The sequence below is a fragment of the Temnothorax nylanderi genome, unplaced genomic scaffold (assembly GCF_030848795.1).
Source record: "Temnothorax nylanderi isolate EJ_2023f unplaced genomic scaffold, tnyl_v1.0 TNYL_tig0015_pilon, whole genome shotgun sequence".
Classification (NCBI taxonomy): Eukaryota; Metazoa; Arthropoda; class Insecta; order Hymenoptera; family Formicidae; genus Temnothorax; species Temnothorax nylanderi.
The window spans coordinates 481612-501204 of NW_027249077.1; the positions used below are offsets into that span (position 1 = coordinate 481612).

The 19593-nt window shown below is 38.8% G+C and overlaps 1 protein-coding gene across 7 annotated transcripts in view; it reads right to left on the reverse strand.

The window, feature by feature from the left end:
* Positions 1–757: 757 nt before the first annotated feature.
* Cdase (neutral ceramidase) overlaps positions 758–19593 on the reverse strand; it is a 51851-nt gene continuing 33015 nt past the window's right edge. For 6 of the 7 annotated variants that reach the window (XM_071698205.1, XM_071698202.1, XM_071698204.1 and 3 more), the window contains 7 exons: positions 7163–7564; positions 6036–6266; positions 5635–5730; positions 5212–5382; positions 2356–2471; positions 2005–2173; positions 758–1788 (listed from right to left, as the gene is read on the reverse strand). In XM_071698205.1, coding sequence (XP_071554306.1) covers positions 1744–1788; positions 2005–2173; positions 2356–2471; positions 5212–5382; positions 5635–5730; positions 6036–6266; positions 7163–7564 — 1230 coding nt within the window. In that variant the 3' untranslated portion in view covers positions 758–1743. The remainder of the gene's footprint in view (positions 1789–2004; positions 2174–2355; positions 2472–5211; positions 5383–5634; positions 5731–6035; positions 6267–7162; positions 7565–19593) is intronic. The other variant, XM_071698208.1, reaches the window with a different exon arrangement.

The following is a 19593-nucleotide window of genomic DNA, read 5'->3' on the forward strand; positions in this document are numbered from 1 at the left end:
GAGATATCGTTAGTTAAGAAAAGAATAATAAATATCTTATAATGTATAAATATCTTTTAAAATATAAATATCTTAGGAAAAATCAACAATCCGCGCTATCGATTACGTGATGTCGTCAGTCGCCTATGATGAAGAGAATATGTAAAGCATGCGCTGATATGTGATACGAATATAATATATCTCAAAAGCTAGCAGTACCTACCGATACGAAATTTTCCCGGATTAATATGTAGAATTATGCCAGTAATATAACCCCACGCAACAGAATAATATAACATAATTGTAATGCATATACGAATTTACATCCGCATGTAAATTCAGCATTTATGATTCTTCTCACGAGACGAACATATTTTCTCATTAGCCTCCTTTATTGAAAACCTTGTATGATATTTATGTAATTTGATTATAATGTTTATAATAAACTTATGAAATTACTTTAAATAATAAAATTTATAAAAATAATACACTCGATTTTTTTTTTAGGCTTGGAACATTTTTACTTCTACGAGAACAAAAAGAACGAGGAAGAGACAGATGTCATTTCTAAATTTCTCATCCCTTTCTAAATGTCGTCTCTAAAAGATCTCACAAAGTACACGAGTAGTAATTTTCTAGGCAACTTTTAAATCTGTTGCTTCTACAATTTTTTCAGATATCTTAAATTTTTACAATCTTGTGAGTGAGCTTTACAAGACTTTTGTGCTATAAAATCTCGAGGAGCAAACTAAAATTTTATTTATTAAAATTAGTCGCATGATGTAATATAGCGATTTATTTACCACTATCAATATTTTTTACAATAATAGGACTTATTGACCAAATTCGAAAACAATGCCGATAATGGAAATAATATTCTGTCTTATAAAAGAAGATCTCCTACTCGAAAATTCAAAAAATTATAAAACTTTGTTAAAACGTATAAAGGCTCTCTTGAATAAATCAATAAGTAAAAAAAAGAATAAGTAATAAGAGCCAAGCGCAGTAATTGGTGCGCAATATTTTATATTCTTAGTCAGTACATAAATTAGCGGACGTTTCGAGATCCTTCTTTTTTTTAGTCATCTTCAGCGCAATATTAAAGTTGCAAAGTCGTATTTTAAAGAAAATATAATCTCCTGCTTCTGTTTATACATTTTTTATTACTTTTTAAATCATTAATAAGTTTTCTAATCGGTAAATCTCATTAAAAGAAATAAATTTTCTTCATAAAATTTGGTAATATTTCTTTTTGTTGGCGAATAATAAAACAAAAATGAAAAATGAGCCAACTTCCAGGCTTTAAGTTTATCCCTTCAGATTGAATTCAAGCAGCAAAAAATGGCTTATTATATCAAGACATCCTCTACGTATTGCCAAAGTTTTTGTAATTTTTTAATTTTCTGAATTGGGAACCCAATCCGTAGTTAGTCACATATGTAAATCAAATCTTGTAAACTATAATAAAAGAATCTTAACAATATCATCGAACACTATTAAACACGAAAGAATATATCTATTTGGAAAGGAGGAAAATATGATTTATTTTATGTACAAGCTTGACATACATTAACATACGTGATCTTTCAATTAGTCATTTCATTCATACACCATTCATTCATTTGCCATTGTTTAATCGAATAGAATATCTATTTACACGCACATCAATTTTACGACAAAATCAATTTAACTGTAAAGTAAGCGTAATAATTTCCTTGTCGACTAAGAAAGCACGCGAGGAAGGACAAGAGAGGCATCAAGTGGTTATCCATAATAACGTTGACGAATACTCGGTGCAGGAACTTTCATCTGTAATCATAGTAACGAATATAATTAGATTTAGCACGCGATTACTTAACGTAATGATCGATATAACAATGAGATTTGAGATATTTTCCTCAGTGTATTAAAAATACAGAACTGTAACTAATATGCTATGTATTTCGTTCTTTAATACGTCGGCTATATACATATACGTAATAGTAAATAAATGTATTTGTAGCATGTGCTACAATCGAGATTTACCTGAAAATGATTGGTGACACCGTAGTAAGGATACACGCCACCAAGGACATAGCGATAATAACCATTATGTCTGATGCGATATTCGCCCGGTTTAACGCCCTGCGGGATTTTCCACGTAATGGTTACCTGACTCGACCCCAGTATCATGGAAGTTCGCCTCCATTGAAATCTAAAAGTGCACATATCCCATTGCGATTTATTACGCTATAAAAGATAAAAATAGGATACGGCTAAAAGGAGGAGAATGGCGTTCCGTATTCCAAATTTTGTATTTGGTGCATCACTCGCATAATTAACGCCGAATATGTATATCCAGATGATTGCGCGATATTGCGATTTTGATACACGTACTTGGTCTCCCAATCAGCATCCGTGGCTACTGGTACCCAAACTTCGTCATCCTCTAATCGCTCCACGGTCAAAAACGTACCGTCAGTCATTAAATTGTTACGAGGATGGCCGGCGACCTGAAACAGAAGAAATGAGCAGCTCCATTATATCGTAATTGTGCAAATCTTTCTCTTTTTTCCCCCCGATCCATTATTATTAGACTTTAACTGTAATCGAACGCGCGCGGAGCGCTGTAGGTATCTATATATCTATTCGAAGATAAACGAGAATCTGGCTGTTTACACCTGAAAATACGCTCTTCTTGAAACGGAATTGCAAACACGACGTGTTTTACATATTTACCGCAGCAGCTGATACCGGAAGCAAGCGTTCGTGCGAGAAAGGTTTTTCCCGAGCGATCAATACGAGCCAAGAATGGAGAACGTTCTGAACTGGCCTCGCGTAAGTTATGGACTATGATTCATTTGTACCCGTGCTTTCACGATGCATCTCGCGCCTCCACCGCCGGAAATTATAGCCAGAAGGTAATTTATGATTACTTAATCCGTTCGCACCGCGTCACCGAAGGCAACCTATTTTCCGAGCGTTACGCGAGCGAGCGCGCGGGAAAACGTCGGTGCTGCTTTTTATTGCGTGACTCAATCGCGATAAAAACGCGGATCTGCCATGATTAACATCGAACGACGATTTCCGCCCATAAAAGATCGACGCGGCGATCATTTCTCGCCTTCATTCACTGAATCAACGAAACGCTGCGTATCAGATTAATTTCTTGAAAAAAAAAAACCGCACATTAAAAATAAAGTCAATTTTACATAATTTATTACATTTTAGATAAAGATGTATAATTAAATAACAATTCAATAGAGAAGGTGGCACCTTCGGTCGGGCTGTATCTTATTAAACTATTAGATAATAATTCACATTTCTGTGTGAATTTTATGTACTTTTTCCAGTTCCATGTAACTATCTCTTTTTATTGGTGTTGAATAGAGAGAGATAGAAATTTTTCACTTTTCTTCTAGAGCGGAAACGAAGTTATGTGATCGCTGCCCAGCACTGCGCACCGATTACACTGTTCAACAAAAAATTACTCTCTTTCGAGCACAAGAACGAGATTAATCGTTTCCCGTAATTTTTTGGACGCCGAATACGATTCCGTTTATCAAATTACTCTAGCTCACACTTTTGAGAAATGTGCAATTGAAGGTTGCAAAAAAGGGTTATTTCAGTGTATTTTGGCATGTTATAACCACGATATGATGTGACGTGTGGGAGAAGTTTTATTGCAATCAAAATTAAGTATGTTGTTAGGACTTTCAACCTTTAAAAGGAATTTGTTGTGATATTCTCGTTTCTGTGCATTTTTTTGTTGAACAATACGTATTATTTGTCGGTCCTGAAACACAGTTTTTTGTTTTGGAACAGTAAATCCATATACTTAAGTCAATAATCGATTTAATCGATTTAATCGATAACTTTTAACACTAACAAGCATCTTTTTTAAATCGCTGTAAAGAATTTATTGCGAAAAATATTACCCCAATCAGTTTTTGAAACTTGGACCTCCATCCAATCCGACGGGCATGTTTACTAATTTGACTATTGAGGCATATTTATCGCAATAATCGATAAATATTAAGGAGAACTTCTTATTTCTGCAGGTAATGTGAATAGACAATAATAAGTCGAACTGGACCGATGAATATCTCTCACGCAAATATGTATCAAATTAATTAATTCAGCAAATATGTTTGATAACCAATATTTATACGGAATGTAAAATCAATAACTTAATTAATAATACATGCCCTTTATAGTAATTACTGCATCATCATTTATTGTCGATAATTAACCGACTAATTATATTTAACATTATACGCAATTCTGCAGTATTAATTTATGGTCAAAATCTCATAAAACAATAATATAAGATTAAAATCATTTAACATATTCGTTTACATTATCTACTCATGTTATATAAGCGTTATAAACCATTGTAGCCTTCAAATAAAAGAAGAACAGAGGGGAGAAAAGAGGACGTAAACGAACCAAAAAATAGGTGTAAGGCATTCTTTTGTTCGAATTTTCATGATGATGTCTTACGTCAAGTTCATAATATCGTGTCAGCAACAATTTCGTTTCTGCTACACGGAAAATTCCATTACAGGAATATTTATGGAAATTGCAATAAACAGTTAATTTCGCGTCCTTCCTCTTTAGTAGGTATATAGAAAAAGTAATTTAACACGTGCGCAACACGATTAATTTTTCTGACAATATGTAACATTGACAACATGTAACAGATGAAAAATACACAATACACGGAATTTACTTGGAAAATCGATCGTGTGCCGTGACTAGGTTCCACGGTTTAGTTTATATTGCTTCGAATTCACAAAGTTTCCTGTCGTCGCAGCAGGCGGCCTTGGCTAATGGCGTTAGTCCGTCCGACTCGCAATGTGTTATGCCGCATTAAAGGTTCATTATTGCGGTGTTTACAGATAATCGGTGTGCACGGGTCGCATAGTAATCGGACCATTTCGTAGCGTATCCACCGTTCAATGGTTCGCGAAGCGAGCAGGCACCGCTATACGTATGTAAAATGGAATTACATGTGTTTTGCGCAAACTGCCTGTGACCCCTCTCCCCCGACCTACCCGAATTCAATTACGTCGCATTTCGCGTAATATCCCTGTGTGACGCTGATACAGTTTGCAACCGCGTCGATTGCTCTCCTATTATTCGAAAACGGATGACGATTTTACGCGGGAAAAAATTCTTTAAAGCATTTTCTCGGAATGAACTTAAATGTCATAAAGTCATAGACAGAGATACCACAAGGGAGATACTTACAAAGATCGCCGTAACCGTGTCACCAGGCGACGCGACTTTTGGCGGCTGTTGGATAACATCCCCGAAGTTACGTCCCCATCGCGGCGTATCATACAGCACGGGAGGTACAAGACTGATCAAGTTACTTTTAAGCAACTCCGGAGCAAGTGGTCCTGGTGGAACGGGTTTATTCTGCAATAATGGATAAAACATAGCATACGTCCTCGATATAAATTCCGTCACATTAAGTGCAATTCTGCGATGACGTAAAAGATAAATAATGTATAACTTCTGCGAAAATTCTAACCGATTACTAAGCGGAGAAATATTTTCACTGTGAGATTGATCGCATCTTGAGGTAGGCGAAGAAAGACCTTCTCGATTCCGAATTGATAATATTTCTGCATATTTTGCATAGCGAACGTTTATGTTTTATTTACTCACTTGAACAGCCGCTTGTACCAGCTCCTGGTATTGCTTCAAGTATATCGTAAGTGTATGCGGGCCATAAATCGTCGATGCGCCCTCGTATCTCTGTATCTGAAAATTAATAATTCAGCGACTATTATGCATTATGTATCGGAATGCGTGTGAAAGAAATGAACCCGGAGGGTGAAGAGAATCGCCAGATCGAGTTTATTTGAACAATTTTCAGTGCTATTTATCTCAATTATCAAAAAAATTATCAGACCGACATGTATGAGAAATTTTGTTAACAGCTTATTTTATAATATGCCGTAAATCGCACTGTAACTAATTCGACACGTTTCGCGTGGCAGTCTTCAAAGTGGTCCGGATCCTCGAGTGAATGCTTGTATTTGGCAATATAGGAATGAACAGTTTACTTGATACTCCTCGGGCGTCGTTACGTAATCGCTGTAAGTATTGCAGAGCCCTGCGACTATTACGGACGTTTCGTCGACGGATACATCGTTCATGACTTTCTTGATAGCCTCTCGCAATCTTCTTCCGGACATTGTCGTGAATTCACCGGGCACACCGGCGATGACGACGTTCCCGATTACGGCGACCTGCGTCGAGACAATTTTCGGCTGCCATTGATAGGGGAGTTTCATCTGGAAATTGTGAATCACCGTACGACGATTCAGTGCACCGCGGACGTAACAATATTAAAGCGTTCAATTAAGGTATAAAATGTACCTACACAGAGAGAATTTTCTCATAGATTTTACCCTGAAAATCATGGTAGTTGTGGGAAAACATGTACTATGAAGAATTTTATGCGAGCTATTCTGATTAATATCTACCATAATAAAAAATATTAATATCTATTTTATTGAAATATAAAATACGTTTGATTAATTTTACTAAAATATATCTAGAAAATTTCAATAATTTTTCAAAAATTACCAATCTGCTTGGTAATTTTTATTACGTTGTTTGTAAAATGTCTTGTGTATTTCAAAAATTCCTTGGTTGCCAAGTTGTCCCAAGTTTGTAGTAAAATTTAACGAAAAGATCTCTCCGTGTACCAATGCCTGAACCACGTACCTATATATGTCTGGACATTTTTATCATTTCAGTCCTTAAATAAGTTATAACGCAAATTAAAATCAAAGATAAAAATATAATATGAGAAAAATATTTTTATCTATGATTTTAATTCGCGTTATACTTATTTAAGAACTAAAATCATAAAAGTGTCCAGACATAGGTCTTACGTGTCCAGGCATTGGAACATTTACCTTACACCGCGCTGCGTAGGACTGACATTTCCATTCTCATTCCATACAAATCGCGACTCATTAATTTTCTAAACGCGATAATTTACGTTGAATCTTATTTCTTCGTACGTATAGTATCTATGGGAAGAATCTAATGTTCATCTATCGCACAATGAAATACTATTAATCGCGCATCTTAATTGCATTCTAATGACAAAATTAAATAAATTGTACAATGTTGTAGATTCAAGATCGCGCAGTAGAGTGCGCTTGAAAGGTAGACTCACTCGTCCGGTGGCCAATAAAATAGGTTTCGGGCTCTGACAACGAATATCGTTTTCCGTGGGGGCGGCCAAAAAGTTTCGTACGGCATTCCAAAAGGGATTCGAAGTCGTTGTTCCTTGCTCGAAGGCGAATGAGCCAGGTCCGTCGGTTGTACCAGCTGCGAAGCTATAACCCATCGCAGGTACGCAGCCGTGCACCTGTGAAAGAAGGCCGAATAAATCCTTCCTTTGTCGAGAATTTGCTCTCATTGTCAGGATTACTAGATGACAAGGAGGATTTACCTCCTCAGATTTACGCGTTGTCTCATTGTAGAATTCCGCGGACTGTTCCGGCATGTTGACATATTGATGAACCGCTCGCACTGGTCCAATCACTTCCACCGTTTTGTCACTTTTCCATAATCTCTGCGAAACAAAGGAAATTTCGTATGAACAGGATATCGCGCGGTAAAATACAAACATTATTGTGTACACATTTAAAGAAATTTTAATTCTACAAGCCACTTGTATGATTTATACTATGGGAGTAAAAGGCTCTCCTTCATCGTACACGCATTTTCGCGATTACGTGGAACGTATGAAGGCAAAAATTTGATGATGATTGATTGTGAAGAAGATAGATAAGCATAGTGCATGCTCATGTTGGTTATAAAAATTTTCCTCAATGATCTTAGATTTTCTCATATGAGAAAACTGATGACGGAGAAGTATGCGAAGGTTTCGCGTATGAATCGATAATGTACTGGTAAACTGATAGAGTTAAAAGCGATGAAGATTGTTGTCGGAGTAAAGTTAATATCCGGATGTGATCACCATGAGAGTTAATCTAGTATCGATCACGATCATGGTTATTAGATTCCTTTCGTAGAAATATGAAAGTGAAACGTTGCACAATCCGCAAAAGAAACTATAAATGATTATGCCGATCTGTGCAATTGTACAACTTGAATATCTTCTTCCATGTTATCATCTATATAAAATATATATTGCATTATTCCGGAAGTACGAGAAATACAATATATTATCGTTATTAAATTACGGCAATTAAATTAGCGTTTTAGCACTGTATAAATCATCATTGGCAGATAAAACGCGATGTATCTGCAATTAGTTTATTTATAGTGACCTAATTGAGCCTTTTAACGTTTTGCTTTGATCTCTTATTTATATATATGGAAAACACATGAAACCCAAAATTGGAGCTCGATTTTGGATGAAGCTGTTGCGGATTAAATTTCACGAATAACATGTGTATGAATGATAGAGCGATGGAAAATATAACGCAAATGTATCTTTTAATTAAAATGCCAGGTAAACATTTATCCGCAGGTACTCTCTTCATTTGGTCATTACAATCTCGTCATTTAGTCGTTACAATTAGAAAAGACAACAGATATTACAAAAACAGGGCAGACACAGCCTTTAACAATTATTATTTAATACATTATTTAACATTTATTATACTTCATCGTCTCTGTTGGAGTATAAATATCTATTTAAAAACAATGCGGTGGGGAATATGGAAAAACGCAGCGTCAGATACTTAACGAAATTTCAATAATACGATATAATTATTGTAATAATAAATAAAATTATTTTATATTTTCTAGTAAAAATTATATATCGTTGCATTTCAAAATTACACGTCTTGCGAGAGGAAAAAATAATAATCTCAAACTGTCAAGAAAAGATTTTCGCCTTTTTGATCGAAGAATCCTAAAATCGGCTTACGTAAATCGACTCCGTATATGTATGAGAAGATAGTAGAAACTAAACTGAAACCACGTATACGCATATGTATGGCGGAAGTCGGAGGATATTTCGAAAAGTAGAAAAACACGGGTTCGCATTTCCACGATGCCCTGATATATCGCGTGCGGAGGCGAGGAATTCACGCGAGCGAGCGAGCACGCACGCAGGCAGGCAGGCAGGCAGGCACGCATGAAATGCATCCGTTGTATAGCGTTTGGCCAGTATATAGCGCCTTCTACGGCTATAGAAACCGTTTCTCGCTCTCCTTTGTGATGCTAATACCTCTTCACGAAACTGACGACGGTTTCGTAGTTCGCCGGTCATGCCCCCCCTTCGGTCATGCTTAAGGAACATGCGAATATATGTTAATTATCGCGGCAGCGAGGCGCTCGCCCGCGCGTCCCTAGCTTCTGTATTACGAACGGCGAAAGCACGCTGAAACGCCCGCTCTGTTCGGTCCGAGCACGGACTCCCTGGATATACCAGGCATGAATACCTCTGAATACGCTTTACCTGCTTTGATATATGGCATCCTGATTGCCCGCTTTTCCCCGGTACACGGTGGCTGCGACGTTAATAATTCGTTCCTGTAACGCTTTGCCGCCGCGTATATGATGTAATCCTCTCATTCCCGTGTTCTGAGCTTTAATCGTGATCGCTATGCTCTTTTACATTCTTTCGGTGTTAATGCTCCGCCACGCGAATTCGCATCAGCGAGATTCGAGTCGGCACGCTTGCGGATTTAATCCGTACTCTTTGACTTAAATGATTTCATCTCTCGCGCGATTTGTTTAAGATGAAACGCACATTTTTCGCGGTTACATACGCTCTACGTGGCGTTTCTCTTTCAAAACGTACTAACACATAATTAGCCCCCTTCACAGGACGCGCTCATTTTTTCTACGGCTTATTGAGAGAGTTCCCGCGAGAGGCTGTGCATCTCGCGGAGTTACTGCTGCCGCTGCGTTTCGAAGATATTCGCGAAATTTGTGCTAAAGTTACAAATGACGTACCTTACCGAGAGAAAGTTTTTTCCACTTTTCCCGGCCTACCTTCACGTTGATATTCGGAAACGCGCAAATCGAGGACCATTTGTATTCGAGCACCGCGGCACCGGCGAGTCATCCAGGTGTATAATACTACATAGGTACGACAGATGTCTTTATACTACGCCCGCGACGTCGCTGCGCCGCGGCGCGCCGCGTCGAAGGGAAAGTAAGTGGCGGAAGGTGCCATGCCGTTGCGTGTGCGAGGAGATGCGACGCGAGATATTTCGGTCGCGCGAGTATGAGCGAGGAAACGATGACGAATGATGTCCGAGTGGATTAGACACACGAGCGCTGCCCGAGCGCATATACACACACTCTACGACGGGCCAGGCGCTGCGCGTAGCTTTCCCGCCTTCGGGCATCGCCTCTTCATTTTTATTTCGCCGCGGTACGGTGTCACGAGCAGCAGATTAATGTGACACGATGATACGTGTCCGGGACCGGCGAGGTAAAACGGCGACTACCCTCCCAACGCGTAACGGCCGCGGCGGGGGCAAACCGTCATATTGCATCATTAGCCGGCCGCGGCGCGGCGATGTAAATTCTTCAATGTAACGGCGCTTAATTAATTTTAATAATGCGCAAATGGTATATTGAACGCGGCGCGACGACACGTGGCGAACCCCGGTTAGGGATCCAAGATAGCTGATCGATCACCGTAATGTCGAAGTCGGGTATCTTCATCTGCCTTTGCACAGATTGCTGGTCATTATATCTTCTCGAATTCAGCAGCGAATATCGATTACGCTTCGGGATTCAATATTAATCGAGCCGAATCCTCACGTAGGCGGGCAACCTTGTGCCAAGGCTTGCGAGAACAAGAACGCGGCGCGGGCGTGGGAATACGCCGACCCGGAAGATTCTATTGATCTTAATCAAACGGCTTTTCCTATTAGCATACGTCGATCGTATCCGTATCCGGTTGAGACAACTCCCCGCCCTGGCAATCCCTACATCGATCGCGGCATTTTCAGTATAATATAATTTTCATCTATAATAGAGCATTGTGGTCGCAATATACGATTTTCTCTCGAAAAACAAATGACAAATTTTTAAAGAGGCAAAGACGAAATATATGTAATTAGTGCGTGATTAATCAACAATTAAATTAGCATTTATGTAATAATAAGTAGAACTTCAGAAGATATAAATTTTTTTTAATGACTTTATATGAAAGCTATCATATATAATATATGAAACTTTATATATACGTGGTATATATTGTTTAACAAATTCATGTAAATTTTATGTGTAGCAGTATTTCCTCGCAATTTCGCCATATACTTATTTTAATAACTTTCAGATTTATTCAATTTTGGGAGGAGCGCGCTCGCGCGCTTTGGGACCTCGTGAGATAAAAGTAACGATACGTAATAAAATTGATGTCGAAAGAAAGAGGGTTACGTCAGCTGCACTGAATTAGACGTAACATTAGCTTACATATAGAAATTAAGCTACATCTGCCTCGCATCAATCTAAAGCGTTTTCGACGGAGAAATAATTACATTGATAAATATGAATTTTACACGGAGAGAATTTTTTGATATTAGTCTTTATACATATTATAAACTTAGACTCGGTTTTAAAAGATAAATCGATTAAAAGATAACTTTAAAAAATTATAAATATTTAAATTAATTCTGATAAAATGCATATTGTTAATGCATATTATTAATAAAAAGTTACAGTAATTTACAGTTCGGGTATTTTTAAAATAGAAAGAGGAGCGACTCATATTCAATACAATAAATACACGAATAAAATTCAATCTTAATTTACGCTATATCTGATTTTATTTATTAATAATTTATTGATAATTTTAACGAATAACAACAGATAATAACGATAACAGTATCTATATTTACGAAAATAATTGTTTTAATAAAAAATATTTGAAATATAATATATTACTTAAGTATACGATTTTATAAATATATACGTCGTTACGTACGCCAGTCGTTCTGTGTATGTAAGTCTAAAAATAAAAGCTTTATACCCAGCGATTTTCAGGACGTGCATAGTCAAGAAAATCGAGGGTAAATCGATATTATACATATTAGCGACATTGGATAGTATCCTTTTGCTCTGACAACACGGTAATGTGCATCGCGTAAGGTGTTTCTGAGCACATATGCAAGTTTTGCACGTGCAAGCGCAGTTAAGAACACACATTAGAGTGTTGCGTAAATCGAACGCCTCAAAGAGCGCATTCAAATAGATCTGGCGCCACGTAATTAAGTTAACGAACCTTTCAAACAGATCCTTGGGAGTTTACGGAAGAAAGTTGCTGGTATTATAAAACTCGATTGTATAGGAGATAATTACGATATCATAAGTCTATCATTAAAGTTGCTGTTTATCAATATATGCGTAATTAGCGAGCTCATATTGCATTCGAGGCTTTTGTTCATTGACGGGTACACGTTAATTCGTTAACAAAACAGCCAAAATTATTTAAATCCACTTTGAGTATCAAGAAAACAAAGCCGCTTAAAATAACACGCATTTTCTTCGTAAATATCACAATGTAGAGAATTTTTCCGCACGAAAAGAACGGTTTTGTTGAAGCTAAAAATTTAGCTAGATACAGATCTGAAAATAATTTTGTTGCACTATCAAAATAACTATAGTAGGTCGTTGAAGTATGATGATAATGTTGTAAAAAATTTTGACATTTTAGCAATCAGTTTGAGTGTTCTACATATAATTATTTTGATATAATGCAACAAAATTATTTTCAGATTTATATCTAACTAAATTTTTAGATACTTCTGCAGAATCGTTCTTTCCGTGCGCGGATCAAGTTCTCGCGCGCGCGCGCGTAAACGCTCCAGTAGGTCACTTATAATTATTCAATTAAATATCTAGTTTGTTCGAATCAGCTGTTACATTAAAGCTTGAAGAGATTTTCCTGTTTCGCGCAAAATTCCTCGAGGGACTTACACTCTGCAGAAAATATCAAGTGCTGCGGGATATATGTCCGCTCTAAAAGTTCTCAGCGCGATCCATATAGGTATACATGTATAAAGTACAGGCATTTTTCGAGTGACTATGCTGTTAAAAAATTCTCAGGAGATCAAGAGGATCTCTTAAATTACGAGGCAATGTGTACAGTAATATAAATATATATTATATCGCTATACTCTTTTATTTATTTTGTACAACGGTTTTGACACGATTGTGGTATTCACAACAAAATAATTAGAAAGAGTAACAGCAGCAAAGTATCAGGCATCAGGAAGTAACATTAATTATAACACTGACAGTCACAATTTAAATCTTTGACTTGATAAGGTCATTCTTCGAGATTGGTCAATTGTACTTGTCTGAACAAATGCCGCAATCTGTTAGCCGTTTCTATAGTTTACCCAATCTAGAACGTGCGCGGATTTAAAGTTTTAATTTAGTTTTCCACTCGATTAATGCAAACTCAGATCGCGGCTTAGCGTCCAATCGTATACGCAAAGTACTTTAAATACGATTCCGCCCTCAAAGAAGCGACGGGGGGGTTTTCCCGCGGCGCGGGTAACTTTGTAGAAGCACCATTACATTCCGCCGTATCCGCCTGGAGAAACAAAATCGCATATCTACCTGGAGCAGCCAAGCAAGCGCACTTCGATCAAAACAACACAGCGACGCAAAGAAGAAACCATCTCCCGCGAGTGGCACGGAAAACGAGAGCGAGCGAACGATCATTGGAAGTACGTAAGAACTAAGAAATATATCGCGCCTTGCAAAAGATATAGCAACATTCAGGACAATCGACGCTTATCGATAAAAGTTCCCCGGACTCGCGTATTATGCAAATAACTTTGATAATGAACGAAGCTGACTTTAATTAACTAAATTGAAATGCGATAGCTTCCGAATCCCGTATATTGAATTTCCCGCATAATCCATGGTCTTATTGCTCGTATAATGATCACCGCGCGTTCCTAATTACTTGTCCAGCCCAACTCTCGCGTATTCAAATACCGATTTATAACAAAACTTGATTAAAATAAAGGATTGTATGCATTGCGTTCAATAAATTGCGAAACTTGTATCCGCGTATAAATGTCGTATCTAGTTAGCTGTCAATCTGGACTCTAGGCAAATTGCAACTTTGTTTATTACGTGATTGTATTTCCGCGATGGATGGCGATATCGTTCGCGAAGAAGACAACCGACAAGCCTCGCGGCGATCGAACGGAGGCTCTCTACACACACGTGAATTCTTTAGCTACACAAGTGCGTGCACGAGGCACGCACACGTGTCAGTTACAAAGTTATAATAAATATCAGGAAATCAACGGACACGCGATAGCGACTTATACAAAGCGTTCAGTGAATTGTGATAAAATGGAGATAACGAAGAAACAAATGAAAGACATGGTATAAGAATTGTTTTATTAATCGCGTAATTTCCGAGAACGAAAAATTACTCTCTCTCTCTCTCGGTTTTATCGCGCAATTTATCGGGCGCACCAGATATAAAATAAAATTAATATAATATTAACTCAAGAGCGTACGACAAATAATTAAAATACCATAGTAGATTTCATTTTTTTTTTTCATTAATTCTAAATCAAGAAATTAGAAGTAAAATCTTCGGTAGTTATATAATTCTATGTTGTGTCTAAGAATATTTGTAGAATCACTATTGACAGATTTAAAGTCACTCGACACATATACGTCAATTTACACCGGTTGGATTTCCGTCCAAAAAATATGCCATAAAAATGCTATTCGTACGCGATCAGTGAAGTAGGTCAACAAGGGGATCGACTGAATGTCAACGTCACATTTAACGCGCGCGATGACATCATTAAACATTTGGCGAAGTCGTCCCTCTTCAAAACGCGTAATAAGATCAAGAAATTCTTATCAAGATAGACAGATAGACAGTTATATGCTTGTAAACATTGGCAAAATTATTTCGAAACATAAATTATTTGCATGATGATTTTAATCGTCGCTAAACTGCGTCTTTGATCTTCTTACGTTAAGTGGGACTGCGAGTACATTGTGTAAAACGCGTGTCTATGATCAATCCATCTCACCGTGCCATATACTTCAATATAGCCGGTAATACGTGCATTGACGATATATCCGTTAAATTGCACGTCCAATCTCCGCATTGCTGCAACGCTGCTGCATCGCGCTGTATGTGATTCCTGCTCAATAATTAACACCGTACGGCTGTGCGAGCGTTAATAAACGGACGGCAATATTACTTTCTAAATTAATTAACATCAAGCGCGGTGACGCTCGATGATCTGCAGTAAGTGTTTCTGTAACCAATTAAAATCACCGATAATAATGTCCAGTATACGTGGAGCAGTTATTAAATTAATTGTGGAGATAATTAGATTATAGTATGTATTATTTCCTTTTCGTTAAACACACTTGAAAAAAGACACTCGTTGACGCAGTAAAGTTATTGTAAATTTTGTCAATTAACCTTCAATTACTATAAATAGTATAAAAAGATTTGATGAAAATAGCTTAATTTTAATTGAAAAAACGTTTAATTAGTTAGAACATTATATGTCAAAATTAAAATAATATCGAATAATCCAAAATATCGATTGTGGTAGCAAAGTCTGATCGCGCTTACTGGTCAAATGTGCAACAACAGCGACGGTTTTGCTGCGGAAGCGGAATTATTTTCCTCCGTGTGTCATTAAATTCCGGTAAGAACGCCTAGAATTGACGCAATATTCGCAATAAGACATTTTTCGTTGCGGCGATAAAATTTCGTAACATCAATTGTCGCACGCGTGCTGCGGACCGTTTCCATGCAAATATGACAGTTAAGTATACCAGAGTATAACTGCAAGTATTTTTGGCGCGGTAATGTGCAATTACTAAAACTTATGACCACAATTTCTACTAACACAATCTGAAATTTCTATATTATACACTAATTAATTGCGCAATATAATTCGTATTATTATATGTATATTTATATTATATGTATACGCGCAATATAATTCGTACTATAAATATACATATAATAATTCGCAATATAATTCGTATTATTATATGTATATTTAACAAACATAATGAAATCCGATGTGCCCTGATTATACGGATGGCCGTGAGCGCTTTCCATAAATTATTCTCACTTTTACGCATATATTTTCGTACCGTAAGAATCTATCAGAGCAAAATTTACGCACCCGCGAAAATTGCCCAAAATGTTGCGTCAATATCGGCGCGAGTCTTGGCCGCGATACATTAATTAGTAACGTTGCGTGTATGCATTTGTAATGAACTGGGAGACGTTGCGGGCCCGTGTTCGCACGCGCAATTATTATATCGTTTTATGGTTCATTTTTACCGCTGGCGAACGATTCGAAAGCGAGCGCGAGACATTGAAGCGCCTCGTCATCCCTCTCGAGTTAACCGCCGGTATCCGTCGTTCGAGGAGAGGACAAGGCGCAATTTCTGGAACGGCGCGCGATTATCGTCGAGAGTGATTCAAGATAACCGCGAAGCGAAGTCGCGCAAAAGGAGTCGAGTCGGAAGAGCGCGATCGTCCTTGCGCGCGAAACTCGCGCAAAAACTCGCGTCATCCCGGCAATTCGCAATAGCGCGAGGCGTGGCGCGCGAGGCGTTCTTGGAAGATCGCGAAACGAGCTCGCGCAAAGCTCTTCAAGGCGGGCTGAAACAACCTCGTTCGACCGTACTTTCCCACCCGGCAGCAGCTAACATCAACACGCCGCGCACCGTGGCCGTCTTCGCTTTTGCCTTCGCTCGCAACGCGATGATGGCTGGGCGACGACGTCCATCATCCGGCCTACCTTGGAAACGGTTCTACCTGGGAGTTGGGACGGATCGCGTGATGCCAATCTAATCGCGGTCGGGCGTTAATTAACGTTTGCCCACGCATCGCTGCCTCGCTAGCGCCGACTTACTATTGAGAATTTATTGAGAGTAGGTCGTGCGAGATATTGGGCGCGAACGGGTTAATTTTCGAGAGCTTCGAAAATTAGATCTGTGATTTTATCAAAACCGTGTGTATTATGATATATTATTGCGACCTTTAATTAACGCCGACTCCTTTGTGGTGGTTCTCAATCCTCTTTTACTCGGGTATTTCAGTCATCAGTCGCTCGAGCGAAATTGACTGCGCCGCGCTCCGCGGTAATCAAGAGCTACATGCGGTGTATATATGTCTGTCGATCCTTGATTCTCCGACTTATGCAGCCAGGACTTTCAGCCGCGGAAGCGGAGTCTGTCTCCGTCGATGTAAGATAAGGCCGCATAATGAGGCTGAGATGCTGTGCGATTGCGGAGCCCCGTTTTAAGACGTGGGAACAGGAACGTGTAAACACGTGTGGATCGCCGTAGTGACTCGTTCCATTTTTTATCCCTCTCCTCCTCCTCCTCCTCCTCCTCCTCCTCTCTCTCTTCTCCGGGCCTCTGTCTTACTCACGACTATACGATGACTCTGCCCCTTCTAATCGACCCTTGCACAAGCGGTAATATCAGGGCGTGCGGAGCTGTTCCGGCGTGGGATAAAATTGGCCGCACCGATTAAAAGCCAGCACGGCCATGCATTCGCGACGGAATTACAAATTACTAATGCGTTCCTGATACGTCTCGCGATTAATAAACGATGAGACGTTACCTGCACGTGGCTAGGGAATTACAATAACACCTCTCTCTCCAAATTGGCATCGTCATTCCTTTCCGTCGACTGCCTCTCGGTTTCATAAATTCTAGTGGCAAGGCATCACTCGCTTCGCGTTATTATTGCGTTATTATTGCGGGCGATATCGTGTTATCTAATTGGATATATCTAATTGACGTCGAAGGATCCTCTTTAAAAGCGGATGCCTTATCGATTCGTCGGCAGCCAATCGATTTCGCTGGCGTATAGTATGCCTCTCCAATTTGAGATCCGCGCGGAATAATAAAGATACGCGTATTAGGAAGAATGACTCTCTAGGCAGAAAAATTCCTGACTTCCTGACGTTACGACACGGTTATTCAACTGGAGAGGTTTCACTCTCGTTCGCCATTGAATGGCCGTGTGTGCGCGAAATCCGAATGCAGGAACGTCGACTATTCTCTTACAAGCGTACTACTGCTCCAGAATAACAAGCGCATCCATCGTATAGACGGCGCATTTTCTAACGATCATTCTGGAAAACATGTCGGAACACTTTTACCCTCCAGAAGCACATACGGCTCTCGTGCCGTAATACATGACACTTCGCCTTTCCTTCGCAACAAACGCGCTGCGTAACGGTAATAAGTATTCCACTGGCGGCATGCCATTGAATCGTAAATGACAGAAATGATTGTCGTAGCACCGGTAGAAACCGCTGCTGAATCACTTTGTTATTTAAATAAACTCTAGCTACGTCGGTGCGTGGAACCTGTGGAACCAACCACAGGTTCCTGCACATGACACCGTAGGTTGTTCTTCATTCGGCTACTGGATAATTATATAACGCAGTTAATCGGATATAGGAATGTATATTTCGACGTGCATATCCCCGTTTAATAAACTGAGCTAATTTATCTCACTTACCGCGAGGAAATACAAAATTGTTTCGGTCCGCACTTCTCGCGATGTGTGGTGTTCCATTCAAGCCGAGAGACGCCATTCAGGCTATCGCTATTGTCTGTAAATTCCGGAGCGCGGCTAAAGCCGCGCTACGGATGCCGCGTACTGGGATAATTAGCCGATCGCCATCTTACATTAGACTTATCATTTTATACCATTAGCAGTTTCCATTGTATCGCCTCGTGCTTAACAGCGCGGAAAATATACCGATGCTCCAATGTCATACGTTATCGGATAATACGCAAATTATTGCGTTGCGCATCGCCACGTTTACCACGCGCTGCATCATCGCTTTGCAAACCGCGAGCTAAAATTCATCGATTTCAAGGAAAAAGAAAACGCTTCACCAGCTCCGGTAACGCGAGGAAAATTTTTGCGATCGAAATGTCACGCCTACACTGTGCACTGGAGAGAAATAAATGATCGGATAACTCGTTCGAAAATTGACAAACGGGTAATCTGATACTTTTTAATCGGAATTATAAAAAGCCGATCAAGGCCAGAATAATGTCCGATCAATAATATCCGGATTTCATTGATAATTGGATATCATTGATTGAACATTATTTTGATCGGCTTGATCGGCTTTTTATAATTCCGGATTATCCGTTTGTTAATTTTCGAACGATTGTCCGATCATTTAAACCTGGATTTTTCTCTCAAAATCTACTATCGAAGACTTTGTATTATCGAGACACAAAATTGATACAAAAGTTTTGCGAATTTTTATTGAATCTTCCTTTATATAAGTGAATTTATTAAAAATCTGAATTTTCTAGAAAAGCCTTTTACAAGCAATTGTAGGTTTATGATGAAATAACTGAGAAATATTCTGTAAAGGAGCACAGTTTTATTACGATTCGTCTAAATAAGTTATGTGTCTTTCAAGGGGATCCCGAGAAAATTGTTACATGGAAACTCGTTTAACTGCAAGGATATTAATAAAATCGTAGCGTCGGCGGCGAGTGAATGATGGATAGTCACGTACGGTAGGGAGAGGAAACTGCTTATCCTTGGGCTTTGAAACAAAAACGACTCGCCGAATTAAGGTTGGAGCTGCGGCCGAAAGC